Source organism: Triturus cristatus, chromosome 3_2 (assembly GCF_964204655.1).
Source record: "Triturus cristatus chromosome 3_2, aTriCri1.1, whole genome shotgun sequence".
In the NCBI taxonomy this organism is placed as follows: domain Eukaryota; kingdom Metazoa; phylum Chordata; class Amphibia; order Caudata; family Salamandridae; genus Triturus; species Triturus cristatus.
The window spans coordinates 811,990,352-812,006,075 of NC_140584.1; the positions used below are offsets into that span (position 1 = coordinate 811,990,352).

At 54.3% G+C, this 15,724-nt stretch overlaps 1 protein-coding gene across 3 annotated transcripts in view; it reads left to right on the plus strand.

Moving 5' to 3' along the window:
* ICA1L (islet cell autoantigen 1 like) overlaps window positions 1-15,724 on the plus strand; it is a 388,686-nt gene that overhangs the window by 66,037 nt on the left and 306,925 nt on the right. For 2 of the 3 annotated variants that reach the window (XM_085648961.1, XM_085648963.1), the window contains exons 2-3: window positions 14,616-14,834; window positions 15,367-15,439. In XM_085648961.1, coding sequence (XP_085505087.1) covers window positions 14,673-14,834; window positions 15,367-15,439 — 235 coding nt within the window. In that variant the 5' untranslated portion in view covers window positions 14,616-14,672. The remainder of the gene's footprint in view (window positions 1-14,615; window positions 14,835-15,366; window positions 15,440-15,724) is intronic. The other variant, XM_085648962.1, reaches the window with a different exon arrangement.

A 15,724-nucleotide genomic window follows, 5' to 3' on the forward strand; every position in this document is an offset into this window, starting at 1 on the left:
TTGGGCGCTGCTTTTGGAGCTGTGCGGGCTGCCCCGGCCTCTTGCACCCGCCATGTAGAGTTCTCAAGATGGTGGCCGCAGCCGCTCTGTGTCCCGGTCCATTGTCGGTCCGCTGTCCATGACCGGCCCTGCTTGACTGTGGTGTGGGGCTCCTGGTGTGGAGAGCTCCCCCCGTCCCGATTGGATCGCCGCTCCCCCTGTGTGACCCGCCGGCCCGAGTTTGATGCCTTACACAGCCGGAGAGAGACGGCGGAGGACTGGCGCTGTAGCCCTGGGCTTGCCGGCTCTCCCGAGGTGGGACCAAAGTGTTTGTGGCGCCGTGGCTCCACGAGGTGCTTCTGTGCCCGCGGGCCTCTTGTAACACTCCTGCTGACCCTGCTGGATCCTCTTTGTTGCCCCAAGGCATGGCCTGATGTGTCCGGTGCTGTGGGACTTCCTCCAAAGTGCAGCGTACTGGTACGGGTCACCCCCTGTTGGCCCTGAGGCCTGGACTGTCTGTGCCGTGGGCCCTCATCAGTGGTGTGTGCGGCAGGCCGTGGTGGTCCCTTGTTGCCCTCGGACCCAGTCTGACTTTGCCGACGCCGCGGGCCCCATCGGGGTCACGGCCTGCTGGGGGGCGATCCCCTGTTGCTCCCGGGGCCCCGGCCTGCGCCTTCTGGGGAGACCGCTGGCGGCGGCACCCTCCTGTTGGCCTCTGAGACCCGGGCGGGGGTCATTGGCATGGTGGGCCTGCATCTGCTGGGCGACTCGCTGAGGAGGAGGCTTTTTGTTGCCACCGAGGCCCAAATGGACATCGCCTGTGCCGTGGACTGCCGCCGGTGGAGCGGCCTTCTAGGTGTGGCGTTCTCCGGTCGCCCCTGGGGCCCAGACAGATGTTGCTGACACCACAGGCCTCCATCTGAATCCACGAGAGAAAGGCCTGACTATGCCCCTGCTGTGCCCTGCGACCTGGGCCGCTACTGCAGGCACTGCCGGTCATCGTCTGATGGATGGTGCGCTCCTGTGAACTGGCCTGCAGGTAAGAAGTGGGGGGTGTGGTGGTGTCTGGTCCTGGGGTGTGGGTTCGGCTGTCAATCGGACAGCAGGCAGGGTGAGGGGGGGACCCTGGTTGGCACGGCTCCTCTCCCCCCCCACATCTTCCCCCGCTCCTGGCGTGTCACCTGGGACTTGCTGTTAGGGAGAGCCAACCCCTCCTGCGCAGTGGCGGTGATGGTGTAACCCGCTGGGCTTCTCCTCTCTGGCCCGGGGCGTGGGCGTGAGCGTGAGCGCTTCGGCCACCATTTCGGGTGGCGGCGTCCCTCTGAGGGTTATAAACGGTGATCTGGTAGCTCCCTGGGGGTCATGGCTGTAGCCACGTGAAGCAGGACTTGCGAGGCCCTCTACTCTTCTCCTGGGGCCACCGCCATATCCCGAGGGACATCTGCCCACATTGACCCTCCAGCCCGGGACCCGCTGCCCTTCTTGGACCTGTTCGTCTGCTGTGGGTTGTTGCACCGGCAGACCGCTCTGTGGGACCAGCATACGGCCCTTGACCACGACCCTTCTCCTTTATCCCTCTCCGCTGGCTGCACCTTTTGAGAAGCAGATTGGTCCGTCCCAAGTCTATGCACCGGCTGCTTGCACCTGACAGCCCCCTAGTTCACCTCCGTTGCTTCGTCGGCTTCCCACTGTGGGGTCCGGTTGGGGGGTCTTTGGGAACCCGCGCCTCCCCAGGGCCGATCATGGGCAGAACGGACAGATTGGCGAAGGTCCCTGCCACCCAGACAAAAATGGATCGCTTCACCACCTCGGATGTGGGGGCAATCGGGGGAGTGGCTGAGCAGGACGCTTCTCCGTCTGCGGACTTGGCCACCATCCTCCAGGCCATCCACGCATCCCAGACCTTGGTGGAGGGCAAGATTGCAGAAGTGCGAGTGGACATGACTCTTATCAGGCAGGACCTCCGCAACGCGAATGCCCGGATTAAAGAGACTGAAACCAGGATCTCCACTGTGGAGGATGTCGTGCAGCAATTTAAGGGGCCGGTGGCCCTTCTTCAGTCCCACACTCAGGAGTTGCATCGTCGGGCGCCGAAAACAGGTCCCGATGCAACAACCTCTGCCTGGTGGGCTTCCCGGAGGGAGTGGAGCAGGGCCGTGCGGTGGACTTCCTAGAGAAGTGGCTGAGGTCATGGGTCCCCGGGGGCTCTCTATCTCCTTGGTTCGCGATTGAGCGGGCTCACCAGTCCCTGGCCCCCAAACCAGCGCCGGGTGCACCTCCTTGTCCGATCATAATGCGGCTTCTTAATTTCAAGGACCGAGACGCCATCTTGTCTGAAGCCTGCAAGCAGCAGCGGCTCCACCATGAAAATTGTGCTATAATGATCTTTCCAGATTACACCCGTGAGGTCCTGGGCCAGCGTCGCTCTTTTGGAGAGGTTAAGCAAAAATTGAGGGCACTTAACATTCAGTATCGGCTCCTCTTCCTGGCTCGCCTGCGAGTGGTGTTCGCAAACAAGACATTGTTTTTCAACAGCCCGATGGAGGCTTGGACCTGGGCAACGGAGGAGTGCCCTCTGCGGGCTGAGGACCGGACCCTGGGATTGGGGGGAGCGGAGGGCGGACTTGGTAACCACGCTCCCTCTGCTCCTCAGCGTAATCGATCCCGCAGGCGCCGTGACCGGAGACGGGCCCGCTCGGATTTCCCACCGGGCCACTCACAACAGCCAGTCTTGATCGAAGAGGGAGCCTCGACTGGGAGGCGCTCTGGTTCTTCCAGCTGCCTGGACGGCAGAGGTGCTTCAACCCGGTCTTCCGTGATTGACCTCCCAGACACGGACCTCTCACGTAGCCCGATGCTCCTGAAGGACCCTGCTTGAGCCGGTCTCTGCCTGCCGGGCCTGGCTCCGCGGTCAGAGACAGCGCTCTAGCCCGGAACAGTTCCTATTTTCCCGATGGTTTCTTAAACATGCATCCGGACATGAGGAGGGGTCCTCCACGCTTCCCCATTCCCAAGCGTTTTAGTTTGGTTGTTCACTCTGTGAAGTTGGGTATTGTTCAAATGGGGGGTCGACAGATGATTCTGTTCCTGAAGTGTAGGGATGGGGATGTGGGCACGGGGGTGGTTTGGGAAGGTTTTTTTCCTTACGTTGTTATGTTTCTTGCTGTTTTTTGTTTCAGCTATCACGGAATGACACGAGTTACCAGTGCGAGGGAAGGTTGTGCCCCTGTAGCAAGCAAATGCGCACATCACCGCGGGCTCCTAAGCGCGTCTGCATACCCATATCAATATACACGTCCTAGACCAGGTAACACCTACCATGACCGCTAATACTTCGCACAGGGCGTCTCTCCATGTGCTGTCGCGGAACGTCAATGACCTGTTGGACCGGCACAAACACACGGCGGTCCTAAGGTATGCGCAGCGTCTCCACAGATATATCCTCATGCTCCAGGAAACGCACCTCCTAGGTAACTGCTGTCCCTTCTTAGCTCGCTATGGTTACGATAGAGTATGGCACTCTGGCTTCTCCAGGGGCTCATGAGGGGTGGCCATCCTCTTGAGGAGCACCCTGCCCTTCGTCCTCTCCCAAATGATTCATGATCCTCAAGATTCATCTGTGACAGTTTGCGGATCGCTGGCTGGCTCCCCCCTCACTCTCATGTCTCTATATGTTCCCCCCTCGATGCTCGCGTCTACACTCACACACACTGCTGCCCTGTTGAATAATACGCCCACTGGCAACATGGTTGTTGCGGGTGACTTTAATACAGTTTTAGTCCCGGCCCTTGACACAACGGGTCCTCCCTCTGCTGCCCGAACGCAGCGTGCAAAACAGCTGAAGAACTGGTCTGAATACCTGGGACTCTGCGATGCATGGCGCACATGGCACCCCCGCAGCACTCAATTCACACATACCTCCGCGGCTCATCACACTCAAGCGCGCATAGATGCGATCTTTGTCCCTGCGCTCGACTGTACTGAGATTCTAGATGTCCGTATTTTGCCCAGAGGCATTTCCGACCACTCTCCAATACTCCTTAGCACAGGGGCTCCTCCTCCTTCGGCCCGCCAAACATGGAGGATGAACGCTTGGTTTCTCCAAGATAAGGACTTTAAAATAGTGGTGAGGAAAGAACTTAAACAATACTTTTCTACTAATGGGGGTTCTATAGCCTCCCCGGGCACCGTATGGGAGGCGGGGAAGGCGACCATACGGGGCGTCGCTAAAGGGCTGCTTAAGATCCAGAGGCAATCGCAGTTGCGCGAGATCTCTTCCAAGGAAGCGCAGGCGCTCCGCTTGGAACAGCTATTATTCACATCAGAGGATGCTGCCCAGGCCCGACAGCTTGCCCTCATTCGGGACGACATTAGACAACTATCCCTGGACGCTGCTAAGCTCCTCTGGAGGTCTTCGGTGGCAAGAGTCTATGGTTGGGGGAACAAGACTGGCACGATCCTGCACAGGCTGGTCACATACCCCAGGGTGAATTCGTATTATCCCAGAGGTGGTTGACGAGGCTGGAGCGGTGCAACGTGCCCCCATGGCGATGGCCAACACCTTTGTTGCCTACTACCGGAGGCTGTACACAGCGCACACCCCCGAGCTGCCAGTCTCAGCTCTCCTTGACCGGGGTAGGGTGCGTCTCCCTAGGCTGGAAATGGCCGCGCAGAAAGACCTAGAGCGCCCCATCTCATTGAAAGAAATTGAAGAGGCGATCACCCTGGCCTTCCCGGGTAAGATCCCGGGCCCTGATTTCCTTCCTCAGGAGTACTATGCGGCATACCGAGACACCCTAACGCCCCACCTGGCCAGCTTATTTCATGAAGCCGTAGAGAAAGGTTTCTTTCCGCCAGAAACGGATATTGCCACCATTGTGGTTCTCCCAAAATCCCAGCCTCCCTCCCGTAGATGAGCGGACTACCGTCCCATCTCCCTCCTCAACAGCGAAATTAAGCTGTGCGCCACCATTCTGGCTCAACGATTGAAACCCTACTTAACCTTGCTGGTACAACCAGACCAATGTGGGTTCATGCCTCAACGTGGGACCCGCCACTGCCTCCAGAGGCTGCAGCTGGCTCTAGCCCACTGGCACTTGCTTACCCCATACTTAGCACTCTTGTCCGTAGATTTCGAAAAAGCATTTGATTCGGTGGACTGGACATACCTACAGGGTGTGCTGGCCGAGATGGGGTTCGGGCCCCACTTCCGTTCTGTGGTTTGTGTCCTCTACACTCACCCGAGGGCGTGAGTGTTGGTCAACGGGGTACTGCCAGAGGCCTTCCCCATTGCCAGGGGCACTAGGCAGGGTTTCCCCCTTTCTCCTTGTTGGACCCGGCCTCGTAGAATGGCCCTCCGTGCCCCCGCACCACCGAAACCTGGTACCTGCAGCCCAAGCACACGGCCCAGCCGAACCTCCCCACCAGGACACACACACCGACCCGGACGTCCCCGTCCATGGCCTCTCTCCTTTCGGCCACCCCGGGCCCGCGTGCCCACTTCATGCACCAAGATGGCCGCCCGGCCCCAGCGCGACCCGGGCCTAGAGGCGCCACTCCGGCTGGAGGACATCACGCTTCCAGGGGATGAGAGAGGGAGGAGCAGTTTCTATCGCACCTCTGAACTCCCCCGGGACGATGGGTTTCGATCGGCCCTCCGGCCTCCCTGAGGGCTGGCTCCGTGCCTGCTGGGTGTCTGGGACTCCTCCCGACCCGGCCCTGAAAGGATCAAAAGACTATAGCAGGAAATCCCGACAAGCGACCCCCAGGTGACAAGACCCCTGCCTGCACAGACTCCGGACATCAAAGAGGGGTCGACCTATAACAAGGGGTGCTCTGGGTCTGTCCGGCAGATTCGACGCTGGAACAACGAGAGCCTGCCGACGTGGTCGCGGCTCCTGGAACTTGGACCCTCCTGAGCCCTGCTGAGTGACTCGCGGCTCCCTGAAGATCGTAAGACCTCCGAACTTGTACCTGAGCCCTGCTGAGTGACTCGCGGCTCCCTGAAGATCGTAAGACCTCCGAACTTGTACCTGAGCCCTGCTGAGTGACTCGCGGCTCCCTGAAGATCGTAAGACCTCCGAACTTGTACCTGAGCCCTGCTGAGTGACTCGCGGCTCCCTGAAGATCGTAAGACCTCCGACCTTGTACCTGAGCCCGCTGAGTGACTCGCGGCTCCAACCGACTCTCACGGTCCCGCCGGACCCCGAATACAACATCGTTTCCCCCAGCTCGAGGATTGTGAGCTGTGCGCCGGATACGTCCCTGCTTGAACCTTTACCAGAGACTGTCCCGCTACCCCCTACCCCTTCCGAGACTCTTGAGCCCGTGCTCACCTTGTACATATTTGCAGTGATAACCTACTTGATAAAGATTGTTTTCTCAGAATACCCGGTGTGGTCACTCTGTGTCGTGTGGTGCCAGAAGTACGATCCTAGATACGAGATTCCTCCCCCTGGGGAGTCTCCCGCCAGTGCCCGGCTACGATACTTTGAGGGTGGGTCTCAGGGTAGTCAGGACCCCTTCCAGGCTCCTCTGAGGTCGCCGTCTAACACTCCTTTACTATTCGCTCTGGCGATGGAGCCCTTGGCTTCCCTAGTGCGGGCTGAAGATCGCCTCCGTGGATGGGAGTGGTCCAATACTGAAATGGATAAGATCGCATTATACGCGGACGACGTCCTGGTCTTCCTGGCTGACCCAGCCTCCTCCGGACCATATTGCCTCCAGATCTTGCATTCTTTCGAGCAGGCCACAGGGCTGCGGCTAAACCCCGGGAAATCAGTTCTGGTCCCCCTGCATTTTTCTAGGGAATGCTTTGATTGGCAGTCCACCATACAACTTCGGCGACAATCCTTTAAATACTTGGTGATATGGATTACCCTCCTTCCCGAGCTGGGCTTGTCCCTCAACGGAGCCCCGTTGGTCAAGAAGTCCAAGGAAGACCTCCATAAATGGAAAGCGCTATCTTTGAACCCCCTGGGGAGGGTGGCCCTGTTTAAAATGATTATCCTCCCCAGATTTCTTTATGTCCTACAAAATACCCCTTTCTGTTTTCCCAGGACTTGGTTCCGGGAACTGGACAGTCTAACTACCAAGTTTCTCTGGAGCGGAGGAAGGGCCCGCGTGGCTCTGTCTGCCTGCCGAATTCCCTCCTTTGATGGGGGTATGGGGATGACACACTTGTATCTATATTTCTTGGCGGTACGTCTCTTGGTAGTCCACGACTGGTTCAATGGGGGCTGGTCTGACCTGGCCCATAGGCTTGAGCTGAACGAGCTAGGTCAAACTAAAATCCAGGCCATGATGTACGGGGGGCCCATTTCATCCCGATTGCCTGATGTGACACGCTCCGTGTTATTGGCCTGGCGGGCCTCGCTGCGTCACACCAGATGGACATGCAAGCTGACCCAGTGTTTTCCCCTCTGGCATGGGGCCTGGCTCCGGGAGGTTAGCGGACTACAGGGATTTAAAACTTGGGACCTTATCGGCATCTCACAGCTAAGGGATGGATGGACCAGGGGCCATATGCTGTCCTTCCAGGAGTTCCAAACCTGTTACTCCTTACATTTGTCCCAATTTTATAAATATTTGCAGATGAGACATGCCCTCCATATGCACATTGCGGACGACACAAGACTCCCCGAATATAGCCCCACTGAGGCCCAGACGATGATGGGAGACTTAGGTAAGGGAGAGATCTCCCGCATTTATCGCACCTTAGTTAACAACACCCCCACCTCCTTAGATAAGTTGAGGGATCAATGGGTGGAATGGTTTGCCCCCCTCAACGATGTGGATTGGCGCGATGCCCTCATGGCCCCCAAAACAGTCACAGTCTCCGACAAATTTAAGCTGATTTAGCTCTACTACCTGCATGCTGCGTATCTCACTCCCCAGTGCCTTTATTGTGCGGGCTTGCGCCCGGATGCGTCATGTGCGAGATGTACTCATGCCCCGGCTGACTTCCTCCACATGGTTTGGTCGTGCCTCCGCTTGGAGCAATTCTGGGGATCTATCGAGGTGGAGCTAACAGAGGTACTGGGCTGGGAGGTTCCTCATGATCCACGTCACTCATTGTTGGGGATCACGGCTTGGAAAAGCCCTGTTACACCTGACCCTAATGATGTCCGTGTATCTGCTGATTTGTTTTACGTGTTTGAAAGCAATAAAAATTTGATTATCACAAAAAAAATCCTCAAAGGATCGAGGGCTTTCCAGGTCGAAAAAGTGCCCAATAGACCTATGTCCCACTTTATCCCAAAGAGTGAATACCTCCAACTCAAGGCCAGGGGGAAAATCAGGATTTTCAGTGATAGGTGTGAGAGGAGACGGGAAGGTTGTCAGATTATGACGTACCGCTGTGGCATCCCAGGCTTTCAGTGTAGCTCATGCCACCGGGGAGCCATATAATCCAGGGGGCCTGGAGGCCTTACAAAGGAAGGGAACTTTCCAAAGAGACTTTCCCGCCAGCGCCCGTTCCATAAAGAGCCAGTTCTTCTCGGATTCCGGTTGAGCCCATTCTAACAAAACTCGCTACTGCATTGCTGCGTATTAACGAGTGAGATGAGGAATGTCCAAACCCCCCTTGTTATGCGTTCTGAAACTCGGGTCCCTGGTTATCCGTGGCCGCTTATCTGCCCAGACAAAAGCACCAAAGTCAGACTAGAGTTGTTTCGACGCGCCCGGCGGTGGTTCCACCGGGAGAGTCTGGAACAAATACACTCTTCTTAAGAGCTGCCACTCTGCCCAACCAGTAAAGATTGAATGGCCGCCACCGTTGAAGCTTCGATCTGACCTGCCTGAGCAGCCTGGTGTAATTTAAAGAGAGCGTCTCCGCCATGGATGTTGATAGCAATATACCCAGATATGGGATAACCTTCTGGTCCCAGTGAATGGGACACGCCAGGGCCAGAGTGGCGACGGTGAGCTGCTGCAAGGAGAAGCCTAACGCTTGGGATTTAGTCACATTGACTTTGAAGCCAGAAGCCATGGAGAATTCCTCCAGCTCGGCCAAAAAAGCCAGTACTGTGGTCCGGGGGGACTCCAGTGTTTCAATTACATCATCCGCGTAAAGACTGATGGTATGTCTCTCTCCCCCAAAAAGGATCTCCCTGATCTGCTGGTTTTCCCGGACCGTCTGGGCAAACGGCTCCATATAAAGAGCAAATAAGAGAGGGGAGAGCGGACAGCGGACAGCCCTGCCGTGTGCCCCTGGTGACATCAAAGGGGTCGGAGATGAAGCCATTCATCCGTAAAGTAGCTGAAGGGTGACTATAACCGCTAATCATCCATTGACAGAATTTACTCCCGATGCCAAATTCCCCTAGAACGGTCTCTAAGAAGGGCCAATGGACCCTGTTGAATGCCTTTTCGGCGTCAATCGACAGGAAGACGCGCTCCTCGGATTGACGGTGAGATTAATCCTAGAGATGCAACAGCCATCTAGTATTATCGCTACACTGCCTAGTTGCTACGAATCCCGCCTGGTCCGGTTCTATCAGTCCCGGCATCATAGGTCCCAGTCTAGACGCCAGAATCCCGGTGAAGATTTTAAAATCAATATTTAACAGGGATATCAGCCTATAGGAGGCACAATATCTATTGTCCTTCCCTGGATTCGGTAATACTGCTGTCGATTCTAAGAGCATCGTGGGCGGCAGCTCGTGGTATTGTCAATAGCATTAAAGAGTCGAGTTAATATTGGAGCCACAATAGGACAGAAGGTTTTGTAAAAGATGGCTGTAAAGCCATCTGGTCCGGGGGACTTAAGGAGTTTAAGACGAGCAATGGCTGAAATGAACTCTTCGATCATGATAGGGCTATCCAGGGTGGCAGCTTGTTCAGGCATCAGCTTGAAATGTGTCAAGCCTCTGCAGTACATGGAAGGGTTCTGAGCCGGCAGAGGTTGGGCAGTATATAGGGCTACATAAAAGACCCTAAATGCATTAGCAATATCCTTTTCCTGAGTGATCTCTGCACCCCCATCTGCCAGGAGGAGTGAGACTGCCGCCGCCTGCCCCTGCCGACGTAACTTCTGAACCAATAAACGGCCACATTTGTCCCCCCCCAGTGTAAAATGTATGCTTCAAACATAGAGCGGCATATTCCGCCCTATCAAGGTCAAGACTGGCCAACTGGGCCTGCGCGGCTGTGAGCTTCCACCAGATACGGGGGGCCCCTGTCCTTTTGTGGATTCCCTCCAGTTCCAGTACTTGTTTAGATAATTCGTCCCTCTTTGCCCTGCGCGCCCCATTGTCTGCAGCTGATGTAGTGATAAGGTCACTCTGAATTACCAACTTGAGAGTTTCCCAGAGAGAGACAATTGATGTGTCCTGAGTGTCATTAATAGCTAAGAAGTCGTACAGTGTTTTGGTGAGGCGTGTCACAACTTCAGGGCGATGTAAGAGTGTGTATCTAAGCCTCCAGGAGTATGATGGACGAGAAGTGGGGGGGACAGCAAAGTAGCAGTGAGGGCAACGTGGTCTGGGAGTGCCTGAGTTGCGATTTCGGAGTTCTGTACCATCGGAAAGAGAGAGTGGGTCGCTAAGTAGTCCAGTCGTACATAAATCTTCCGGGCATGCGAATAAAAAGTGTAGTCAAGTGTGTGGGGGTGGAAGTGCCTCCACAGCTCCACCAGCGTCATGTCCTGCAATCACTGGCGAGAGGTGTCGGAGAGGGCCCCCGCCTGGCCCTGCCTCTGCGCAGAGCGATCTAATTGACTGTCAAACACAATGTTCAAGTCCCCCCCCCCCCCCCTATAAAAATGTGCAGGTCGGTGTAGACATCAAGTCCCCAATTGCCTTATGTATGAATCCCTCCTGTCCTCAGTTAGGGGCATAAATAGTAGCCTTTGTCAATGTGTGACCTCCTACCGTCACCGAGAGAGCCAAAGGTGCCCTTTAATCTCCGATATCTTGGCACCCACCTTGCCAGGCAACGAGCGAGCGAAAAGGATGGCTACCCCATCCTTTTTAGTGGGAAGAGAGGAGAAGTATTGTTGTGGAATGGCCTTGGAGCGCATCCGATGCGTGACGCTGGACAGCAAATGAGTCTCTTGCAGTAAGCATATGTGGGCGCTGGAGTTTTCAAGATAAGACAGAATAGCTCTGCGCTTGAAGGGGTTATTAAGCCCCTTCACATTCAGCATCAGAATAGTCATCTATCTAAATAAAAGGGGGGAGCGCCTCTCATTGCTGTCAGTGCGATAGAGCCAGCATAGCCCATGCGAGGGAAGCCCCCCTGAACCCCATACATGACACCCATAATGTGAGAGCATCGCCCAATCATACCTAAGTCGGGAGGAACGCAGCAAGGGGGAGGAGACCCCAGCAATTAAAACAACAAAGCCCCCAGTGAAGTAAAAACAAAAACATTGGCTAGAACAACAAGAGTCAATGTCCTGATCGTCCTGCTCATAGTAAAAGTGAAGAAAGGGGTACCAACGGCCCATAATTCTCTGCTCCCACCAGGCAGGCCCGTGAAAACAACATCAATATGAGCAGCGTATCTCGGGTTAGCAAGTAGAGCGGGGACTGCAGCTGGGGCAAGGTTTGCATCATTCCACTGATGTTCCTGCGAGAGTCGACAGAACCGCCTGCCGTTCCTTGGCTATAGTATCTGGGTCAGAGCGTGCCACCGAACTGGGAGGCTTAATGGTGGTCCATCCATACCCGCTCCGGCGCGTGCAAGGGCGCAAGTAAATGTAAATGTAAATGTATTTGTACTTGTATAGCGCACTTCTACCCAGAGGTCTTGTAGCGCTGTATTCATACCGCTGTGGAACCCTTCCTGGTTTTCCTGTGAGATGTCCACTCCTGGGCACCCCCCAAGGTGAAGCCAGGCATCCTAGCGCTGTGGGGTCCGTGGGAGGCCCGTCCGTCACGTGCTCCTCGATACCTAGGAGCGTGCAGGCCTCTGTAAGTGAGCTGAGTTGTCTCAGTTCCCCTTGGTAATGGAAGATCAACCTGAACGGATGTCCTCAAGAGTACTTTATGCCGGAATTCCTGAAGTGGAGTGTGATCGGCCTGAAGGATTTACGTTTAAGTAGAATAGAAGCAGCCAGGTCCTGGAAGAGCGTAGGTTTCTGACCCTGATACGTAAAATCCGGACGGCTGTGGGTCTCATGAAGGATCCGTTCTTTCAGTTGATAGTCGTGGACACAGGTCAGTATATCCGCAGGAGGTGCAAGAGCCCCCCTCCTAGGGTCCACTTTATAAGTGAGGTCCAGCTTGACCAGAAACTCTGAGGATTCCCAAAGAATGGAACATAAAAAGCCCGCGACCAATGCCTCAATGTCACCATCGCCCTCTGGGTGTGCGAAGCCTCGGATGCGGATATTATTCCTCTGGGACCTGTTCTCTAGGTCCTCGGTGTGGGCCTGTAGATCTCGGTTCTGTTTCTGCAGACTAAGCACTGCTTGTTGGAGGTGCTCAATATCTCATCACGGCCCATTTCATGCTCCTGGAGTGTGTGGACACGCTCTCCCAGGGAGTCCAGGTCTCGCAGGACCTCTCGTAGATCAGTCCGCAGCTCATGTTTCATGGTGGACAGGTCATCACGGAGCGAGTAGAAAAGGGATTCCAGGACTGATCGGGGCCTTTGGGCTCTCACTCCCCTCCTCGTCGTCTGCACGCCCCGATCCTGGCTGGCCTTCTGGCAGTTACGCTGTCTTGAGCAGGAGATCGTTCACCGACCTGTCCTTCCAGCCTTTGAGGGCAGCCATATCCCTGCTCGTGTGAAAATCGCTGTTGTGAGAGGGGCAAGCGCACCCAAAGCGGCAAGCGTGGAAGGCTGGTGGTGAGAGCAGGGGGGGGGGGGCGAGATCGAAGCTGAAATGGGTTACCACAGCACGCCCCGTCCCCGTAAGATTTCTGCCCCTCCTCAGATCCGACCCAGAGGGGTACAAAGGGACGGCAACACTCTCAGCAATGGCCCCCAGGAGGCCCCAGGTCCAGGCAACAGATGGACACAATCAGTCTCGCACCCCTGCTGGCAGCGTGACTACTCCCAAGGCCCAAATAGCTCCTCTGTCACCCCAGCTCAACACAAGGGCACGCTGTTTGCTCCAGTGAGCCGCCCCGAGGTCTGTCACACCGACCATGGCTCTGCAGGGACGGCAGGTATGCCAATGCGATCCTCCGCTGAGCAGGCCGATACACGTCTCCTCTCAGGCCCACAGGCGGGTGGAGGTGCTGTGTAGAGCGAGATGGCAGCTGGGCTCCCCAGGAGCTGCAGGCGCCGCAGCCCCTATCCCGCCTCACCTCCGAGACTGCGGCCTTCTCCAATGCGCTAAGCCGGTGGCCTCGCGTGGCAGCCTCTCTCCAGGGCTCCTCTCACCCGGGTCAGCCGCTGCACATGGACTGCCGCTCAGGGGGGAGTTCGTCTTCTGTGCACGTTGCAGCGGCCCCCAAATCGTGAGGGGCCGCCGGGGCCACCAAAGCCGCGGCACACATGCCCGAGGGATCGTCAGCCCTCCTGGGTGCTCCGCAGCTCCAAGCACCGCAGGTCGTTACGGCTATGCACCAGCAGCAGGGTCCAGCCTCCCCCACTGAGATGATACGGGGCGCGGTACTAATCGGGGGCCAAGGCCGCCCCTCTTAGAACCCAGTCGCCACTGAAGTCGCTATAAACTGCCCGGTGAGCTCCGAAAATGCGTCCTACAGCGACGCCATCTTGGCCACACCCCTGCCATTCCACTTGACAGGAAACCAGCATCTCGGGACCAGTTTCGTGGTTTGTGTGTGTGCTGGGAAGGCTCAATAATGTTAAAAGGTTGGGGGTAGCATTTCGACGGCCCTGGGAGATAGATGTTGCTCTCTCTTTTGAAGTAAATGAGGACATTTTGGGTCTTTATTTGGAGGATATTTCTGATTCTGAACGTGAGAGCATTTTTTGGTGTTACTGTTGGCTGCCTACCAGTTTTCCAGTATAATACGTTTTGAGAGTCATGAGTAATTTGGCTTTTTTCATTTGCGGTTACTCAACAACAGTACTTCTATGGAAGCGCTAGACATAGGGACTAATGCTAATATCCCTGGTATTACAAGAAATATTACCTTCAGCAACCTCAACTTAATACAATCTTCCATACCTTGCAAAACACTTAAATTGCTTGCCTTTTACAAGCTCCAACCCAGTCCAACTCTGTGTCTACACACCTTTACTCTTCACAAAGTTTTTTTTTTCTACATTGTGCACGTATCCCAGTATAAACCAGTATTGGTGCTGCTGATTCTGCAGTTGCAAGGTAGACGGCTCATTAAAGTAACTTTACATATTGTGGGTGTACGTTTTTTTTGCCAGTCCTGTTATGCACCCCCAACCGCCGTCCCATTTACCAACAACCCGCCCTCCCATACGCCACATTAACCACCCCCAGCAGCCCTCCCGTGCACCACCCCCACTGGCCTTCCGTTCAACTTCACCACGCGTATCCAGCAACTGCAAAAGGCAATCGCTCGTCAATAGCATACCTGTTTGCTTTGCCAATGCTTGTTTAATTGCTGGGGTGTGTTTACAGGCAACAACCCCCACTTCAAAGCCCACGGATCACTATTTGGTTGTAAATTGTATTACAGACGTTGTCGTTCATAGTAATCCTATAGAATTCTTAAAGTAAAGTCCCTGCTTTTCCTTAGGTGGACTGGACAATCGTGGCACATTATCCGTTTTCTTCTGTGTACAGCTTTTACACGATGGATACCTATGGACTGCACCGGTTAGAAGAGGATCAGTCTGTCGTCAGTAGGATGCAGAAAAAATACTGGAAAACCAAACAAGTGCTAATCAAAGTGACCGGCAAGAAAGAAGATGAACACGTGGTGGCATCTGATGCTGAACTGGATGCCAAACTCGAGGTAAGGGAACCAACCAATTGACTCTGAGGCAAAAGCAAGTAATACTGTTCCTGTTTCGCAGATAAATGCTTAGATGGGTTCTGCCGTGCAAATGGACCGCATGATTTTGACATTTAAGACCAAATGGTAATTTCCTACTGGTACAGCAAGATTATAGTGGAAGTAATATTTTTTAAGTTCACTTTTGTTAATAAAATATATTTTGTCACTACAAACATGCGTTAAACTGTTCTACTTTTGCTTGAAAATATGATAAACTAGCAAATAATGAAGGTGGATTGCTTAACCGGTTCTTTTTAGTTATTACTTTCGTTTCTCATGCTTGTAATTTGTAATTTGATTAACCAGATTTATGTGTGTTTTCTTATAATCTTTTCTTATATAGATACTTTCTTATATCGATTTTACTATATTTTTCTTTCTCTGTTTTGGTATCCACTCACTATTAGGGAATGGTTGATTACTATTAACTTTAAGTGAATAACTCGTAAACACAAGTTTGTTCTATTTCCTTTTTTTTTTTTTTTTTAAGATTTTTCACTCTGTCCAGGTGACTGGTTCGGACCTTTTAAAGATCATTGAAAAATACCTACAGAGAGTCGATGGTAAGTACCCGACAATCACACCAATAGCATTTAAGCTTTTATTGTTTAAGCTCAGGCCGCTCCATATGCGACGTCATGATTGATTTCTGACAATGTGATTGATTGTGTGCTGGCAAACATTAGCGTAGTCCCAGTGGTTGTGAAGGTAATGAGGGGGGGGGCGTTAATTATTTATTTTTCATCGTCGATGGGAGTGTTTTACGCTCAATTGTGACTGTTAGAGCACAAACTTTAGCTTGAAGATGGTTTCCATTGGAGCTATGGATTTCTGGTTAACAAACTTCG